At 33.1% G+C, this 7,433-nt stretch overlaps 2 protein-coding genes across 2 annotated transcripts; one reads left to right on the top strand and one right to left on the bottom strand.

Moving 5' to 3' along the window:
• The first annotated feature begins 4,347 nt into the window (after positions 1-4,347).
• Positions 4,348-5,692, top strand: LOC111881579 (very-long-chain 3-oxoacyl-CoA reductase 1). The gene is made up of 3 exons (XM_023877982.3): positions 4,348-5,100; positions 5,186-5,255; positions 5,318-5,692. The coding sequence occupies exons 1-3, from the start codon at positions 4,463-4,465 to the stop codon at positions 5,570-5,572; spliced, it is 963 nt and encodes a 320-aa protein (XP_023733750.1). The 5' UTR covers positions 4,348-4,462; the 3' UTR covers positions 5,573-5,692.
• Positions 5,693-6,541, bottom strand: LOC111881580 (photosystem II core complex proteins psbY, chloroplastic). The gene is made up of 2 exons (XM_023877983.2): positions 6,420-6,541; positions 5,693-6,387 (listed from the first exon to the last, which is right to left on the bottom strand). Exons 1-2 carry the CDS (start codon positions 6,524-6,526, stop codon positions 5,805-5,807), a joined length of 690 nt encoding a protein of 229 aa, XP_023733751.1. The 5' UTR covers positions 6,527-6,541; the 3' UTR covers positions 5,693-5,804.
• Between the last annotated feature and the right edge of the window lie 892 nt (positions 6,542-7,433).

Raw genomic sequence — 7,433 nt, 5'->3', positions numbered from 1 at the left:
TGTGTTTTTGTTTATGTGTGTAGTTTTAAGAATCCAACATATGTGTTTTAAAAAGAGAATAAATTTCAGTTTACTTCTACTTTATTTCATTTTTAGGCATCATACTCTCATAGTCAACCAACTATAGCATCCTACTTCCATCACGAACGACTAATAAACGATGACACCATCTTTTACATAATGTATTCAGTCAGTTATTTTTTGATATTAGTGACGAATCCGACCCCGCGTATCTAGTTTAATTAATAAACGTTCGTACTATCAAACCAAACCTAGTTTTTGTTTAAATCAAACTTTTTCTTAAAAACTAAAAGTTAAAAACTCCTAAACACTAAATGTGAGATATACCCATAAACAAATCAAATGATCCCATAATTTAAATATCTTATTATTTATCTTTATAAACTCACATGTTGTTCAAAAGGTATTTATATAAAGCTAAACATCATATAATTATGTAAAGTAAATTTTGAAAGATGCAACAAGAAATGATATGAAGATATACCATTTCTTTATATTAAGTCATAAGTCATTAAATATTTCGAGTGGTGGACCACAATATCTTGTAAAGCTACGTTTCAACTAAGGTTGTTAAAAGTTAGTAATAATATTCGAATTTTTTTGTTACTAACAAAAGTATATATCATCGATATACCTACTTTGCCAACGAAACATGTACGTGTACATTAAAGATCATCGATATACCTACTATGCCAACGAAGCATGTACGTGTACATTCAAGAAAGGACTTTGTAAATTTTTGTAACCCAAAACTTATTAATAGTAATATTTTAATGGCCGGAAAGTTTATTAAGCGAGTAAAGTGATAAAAAAAAAAAAAAAAACATGTACGTGTACATTCAAGAAAGGACTTTGTAAAATTTTGTAACCCAAAACTTATTTTTTTATTTTTTTTAACCGACAAATATAAATATATATAATCTACTCCTAAACTAACACCTAATTTCATTTATATCTACAATGAGACTTGAACTTTCGACCTCAAAGAAGGAGGTCACCACTTGATACCACTGGGCTAGTTAATAGTAATATTTTAATGGATGGGAAATTTAATAAGCAAGTAAAGTGGAAAAAAAAGACATTACAAGATAGAAATAACGATGAATTATGTTAGAGTGGAACATGGTACAGTTTGATATGATTTTAAGTTAGAATCTAACCGTAAAGCACATGTATCAGTTTTATAATCTTAAAATCACATGCGGCTTTTCAAATGGTGTGGTTTTATGGTTTTTTGTGGTTTCGATTTTATACCACATAATAAGGGTGGAGGATATTAAGGGCTACAGGTGTCGTGCCCCCCCTCACCCCCCCCCCCCCCCCCCCCCCCCCTTTTTTTTTTTTTTTTTTTTTGCTTATAAGTAGTTTTACCCGCTATATCTTATATATATCAGACGTAAAAAATATAAAATTTAGACTTTGGCCCATGCTCTTTTTTTAAGAATTATAGTTTTAATTTCGACCCCTCCAAATAATTTGTTCAAGCTCTGCTACTGTGCACAATGAAATAGAACGGTTTTAAAACCACAAAAGACCATCCAAAGTTCTTGCAAAAGAGAGACTAGAGACATTAACAATTTCAAGGACACGGAATTTCAGAAAAACCGCTTTGATTGTAATGGTGGAAGTAAACAATGACTTAGAAGAAAGAAAAAAAAAAATCAGACAAGAATGACTAATTATCCAAAAGGAAGAAGAAACAATCTTGTTGAAAATAATAGGCTTCTTTTGTTTTACCGGTCTAAATAAATTTGTGTTTCGTAAGTTCTAAAGCAATTAAAACGTAGAAAAAAACACCGCTTAGAAGCATTTATTTTGCTTCATATTAAGGGATATCATACCATGCCAAGAAATTCAATCCAAGACTTTATAAGATAAGCATAAGTTTGTAAACGAACACGAATAAATATTTGTTTATGTTCATTCGTTTAAGTTAACCGAATAAATAAACGAACACAAATGAATTCTCATGTTCATGATCGTTCGTTTAAAAATTTACATTGATCATATATGTTCGTGAATATGCTAAACGAACATAAACGGATATAGATAAATAAACATAATTAACATACAGGAACATAAATGAATATATATAGTACGATAATCAAACACAATTGAACATATATAAACATAAAAAGAACTTAAATGAACGAATATAAATGAGCGTTCACGAACATAATTGAACGAATGAGACCATTGTTCATGTTTGTTCGCTTAACCACCGAGCAATAAAGAACCAAATTTGAAGTTAAGATCATCCGACAACTAAAACTTCATCTCTATTTTGAGATAAATGAATGGTGTTCCTCCATATTTGGTGGAATACTATTCATCTTTCCCAAAATTGAGATAGAAATAAGGTAAGCTTGAAACTGAATAAAGGAAAAAATAAAAGATAGATTGAAGATGCCCTAAAAGGATATGATTTATATATAAAAAGAAAGAGTTCAACCGGTTGAACTCTCATAGAAATAATAATGAGTCTAGGAATTGGATTACGTGGATGAAAAATCCAACGAGACCTTTATATAATTTTTTGTTCGTTGCTAGCATTTAGCAAGTCTTTTTCAATAAAATCATGTCGCTCACAAAAGAAAAAGATAAGGATAAAAAACAATAATGATATGATTTATCGTCTCAATATGAGAATTATAATGGTCATAGAAGAGAATCAATGTCACTCTCCTTTAGTGGATGTTCACCGTGGACATTAATGTATTAAGCTTATTAAAGTTTAATGGATTCATATATCATCACATCATCATTTTACATTTTATATAATTCTATCAAAATGTTTTTATACATTGAATTCTATAAAGTTAAAAAAAAACATATTTTAAATAAATAAAAGATTTTTTTTTTCCATTAAAAAATTCAATGACCATTAAATTTCATATCCAGTAAATATCAATTAGGCATACCACTTAATTTAACTCTCTCATTAAACTTGAATGTTTAACCGAATTCTCAACACCAAATATTAATCTCGATAGGAAATCACTTACCAACAAAATGTCATCATCAATAAGGGAGGAGGGAGTCGTTCCCTCCCTCCTAACACACTGAACCCACTGTTACATCAATTTTTGTCATTTCTTTTTCTTTATCTTTCTCAACCTACAACACACAAAAATCCTATCTTTCTCAACTCACTCAACTAAAAACCGCTGAAGATGGAGTGGTACCAGAGGTAACCCTATTGCTAATTAAAATTTTACCTTGATTGTTTTGTATTTTTTTTTAATTGAGTGGGTTGAAAAATATAGGGTTTCCGTGTGTTGTGGGTTAAAAAAAAAAAAAAAAAAAAAAAAAACAACAACAACAACAACAACAACAACTGATGTTACAGTTAGTTCATTGGGTTGGGAGGAATAACTCCCTCCTCCTAAGTAATGTAATTGAAGCCAAAACTCTCCCAAACTCTCACCCATTTGTTATATAACACCAAGTTTTGCAAAATCTCATTTAGATAATTCTGTTAGATTTTCTTCGACACCCCGGGACTAAAAATGAGTTTACTTATTGACTCGATCATAACAGCTTTAGAAGTATCCAAAGCAAAAATCTTAGAAAACGAACTTTAATATGCAAATAACAACATCAAATATCCTCCAAAAATTGGTCAAGTGATCATTACCAACCATTTTTTGAACATGACAACCCCAACTCAATCCTCTAGCCGCAAGTTGATAAGAAGAACGGATGATGTTGCTCCACGGTCTGGTAAAGAAACCTTGCAAATTGCCAAATCTACATTTAACAATTTGATCAATATTTTTTTTTATCAATAATAAAAATGACCATAAATTTTGCAACTTGTGAGTTAGGAGATTCCAAAAGATTTTGAAATTTCTGTCCACCGCAAATTACCTTAAAAACTATTTTTTTAGTGTAAAACATTTCAAAAATTATGTATTAAAAAAATATGACAACTTTGAAAAGTATTTTTTTCGGAAAAAATTAAAAATAGTTTTGCAACTCAAAATGTATACAAAACTTACTAAGTTTTCATGATAAATAGTTATTTTGTACTATTTCTTAAAAACGACGTAGTGACACAAATTTAACTAAAATTCTGGATTCAAGACGTATTGCATTTACAACTAATTATCATATATAGTCATTTAGAATATTAGAATATTATTAAGAGAAATTATTAATCCCCACATCCCCATTGGAACAAAAAATTTAGAATAAGGTTTACTTTTTTCGTTCATCAGCTTCAACAAACTTGTTTGAATACTTGCCATCTCGAGCTTCATCAAAATATGCAGTTGCGTGTTTTCTTGAAAACTCAGTCCTTAATAATGGTCAAGACTCAAAAGCATTTAAATTTCAAACCAATATTGCCAACCATCACCTCATTACTCACCTTATTTATTATAGTCTCTCATCTACAAAACCCATATCTCAGATCCAACTCCAAATCACATACACAACAATGGAGATCGGTTTCTTGGAAACCCTAAAAACCCAACCTTTATGGGTTATTGTTCTTTTTCTCTTGGGTTCTTTATCTATATTAAAGATTTCAGTTTCAATTCTCACATGGGTTTACGTTAATTTCTTAAGACCTCCAAAGAACATCAAGAAATATGGATCATGGGCACTTGTTACTGGCTCCACAGATGGCATTGGCAAAGCTTTTGCCTTTGAATTAGCTAAAAAAGGTCTTAACTTGATCTTGGTGGGTCGAAACCCTAAGAAACTTGAGGACGTTTCCTCTGAGATTAAATCCAAATTCTCAAAAACCCAGATCAAGAATGTCATTTTTGATCTTACCGGTGATTTATCGGAAGGTATCAAGAAGATTACTGAGGCAATCGAGGGGTTAGATGTTGGGGTTTTGATAAATAATGCTGGGATTTCATATCCTTACGCTAGGTTTTTCCATGAAGTGGATGATGAATTGTTGAATAATTTGATTAAGGTTAATGTTGAAGCGACTACTAAAGTGACACAAGCAGTATTACCGGCGATGTTGAAGAGAAAGAGAGGCGCAATCGTGAATATTGGCTCTGGTGCTGCTATCGTCATCCCATCAGATCCTCTTTATGCTGTTTACGCTGCAACAAAAGCGTAAGTTTTACATCTTTATTCACTCTGTAATCAAATTTGATTACATTTGAAAAGGTCTCGTGTGTTTCGTTTGTTGTTTGTTTAGGTATATCGATCAATTTTCAAGGTGTTTGTATGTTGAATACAAGAACAGTGGGATCGACGTCCAGTGTCAGGTAACTTTTTTACTTTGAACTATCAAATGTATCAGAGTTTGATTCAGTAAAACTGGTTGCAGGTTCCATTATACGTAGCAACGAAGATGGCGTCTATCAAAAGATCTTCGTTTTTTGTACCATCACCAACCGGATATGCCAAGGCGGGGCTACGGTGGTTGGGGCATGACCCACGCTGCACACCTTACTGGCCTCACTCCGTCATCTGGGCTTTGCTAAACTCGTTGCCGGAGTTTGCCGTGGATTCTTGGCGCCTAGGGTTCTGCCTCCAAATCAGAAAGAGGGGACAACTCAAAGATTCCCGGAAAAAAGAATAGTGATTAAAAAAGCATCACTTGTAGCCTAAATGGCATGTATGTTGTATCTTCTTGGAACGAAGATCTTGTAATAGTAACTTATTTGAATCATAATAAACTAATTCGGTTGAGCATAAAAAATGGCAAAAAAAGAAGATATATAAATATATGTTTTCGAAGAGAAGTTGATTAACAAGAAATGCGATTACAAGATTACTAGTTCAATGTACCCAATTTATATATATATGATTGATCAATTTCTCATTTTGTTGATCTGGTTAAGAGCAGGCTGTAAAATGTTGTAGAGCACCCAAAGAATAGCAGGTGCGACAACAATCAAAAGAAGTTGCCCTCTATTGTCATTAGCAGCGGCTTCAGCGGCGGCGGCGGCCTCCGGCGTAGCAAACAGCCCAGACGATGCTGCTAAACCACCACCGATTCCAAGCCCAACCACCACTCCTTTGGTCCTCATCTTGTTGATCTGGTTAACCGCAGGTTGAAAGATGTTGTACAGCACCCAGGCGATGGCTGGAACGAGAGGTAAGAGAAGAGCGATTCCACGGTTGTCTCCTTCTGCAATGTCGGCGATCTGTTGTACGGCAAAAGCAGGGTCGCATGAGTTCAAGGTGGAGAAGATGGCTCCGGCGATGGCGGTTCCGGTGAGGGAGATGGTGGCGGGTTTTGAGGAGGTTAGGGATTTGGGAAGGTTTTGGACGGAGATGAGAGAGATGGGTTTGTTGGGGGTTGGTTTAGAGGGTTTGGCGGAGGTCATGCACTTGGCGTTAAGCATGGCCATGGTGGTTGATAGAGTGGCTGCCATTGGAGGTGGTGATGTTAAAGATTGGAGCTTTTTGGAGTCACGGAATTGGAGTGATGGGCGAAAATGGGCATATAGGAAGTGAGAGCCAATGGGGATAGTGGATTCGAGATTGTGGTCTTATCCTGTGGAGGATTGTGGGGAGATTTAAGCCTCATATTTGAGTCCCCACTTTGCTTTTCTTATCACTTACCTTGGCTACCACCGGATCGTACATCTGTGTATATATCAAATATCTCCCATGTCTTTGCTCTTGCTTTTTGGTTTCCCTATTTTGATTATGATCAAGGAAAAACAAAACGAAAATTTTCTAATCTTGATAGAAGGGATATATGATAATGCAAGATAGACTTTAGTATGTATGAAGTGAGCAGGAGAAATGTTACAAATCTATAGATAATTTGATTGACTATCTACCACGTTTAATATGGAAGTAGGTATTGTAATAATATACTTAAACCACATATGATTAATTATTATATGATGTCTTCCTAGGTGAAACTAAAGATGTGACGTGTAATGAAGGAAAATGTCAAGTCCGAACTAAATGTTGTATGATGATCACCAGTTTTAAGATACTTCAAGAAGATGACAGAGGAGATTAGTAATGAAATTGCCTAGAATATCGATTGTAAATTTCTAGAATAGTTATTAAAAGTAATAGTCGAAGTGGCATTCGAGTTATTACATATTAACTTGGTCGGTTTTATGCATTTACCAAAGTTAAAAGTAGAATGTGTAGTTTATGACAGACAAGGGGCCAGTTGGACATTCTTTTGAAGCTGAGGACGTGAAGATAAATATGAATAGCTGAATACCTGTGAAATGGGAAAAAAAATCCATTTTAATTTGATATCATATGAAATTTGAGAGGTGTTTAGTAACATCTTAATGATTCAAATGTCCTAATGATTTAAAGGCTCTAAATGAAAATATATTGTTAGGTAATATTGGTAATGTACATGTTGAATGATATATATATATATATATATATATATATATATATATATATATATATATATATATATATATATATATATATATATATATATATATATATATATA

Source organism: Lactuca sativa, chromosome 3 (assembly GCF_002870075.4).
Source record: "Lactuca sativa cultivar Salinas chromosome 3, Lsat_Salinas_v11, whole genome shotgun sequence".
NCBI classification, from domain to species: domain Eukaryota; kingdom Viridiplantae; phylum Streptophyta; class Magnoliopsida; order Asterales; family Asteraceae; genus Lactuca; species Lactuca sativa.
Note: the sequence above shows the minus strand (reverse complement) of the source record. Positions and strands in the feature narration are given on the sequence as shown.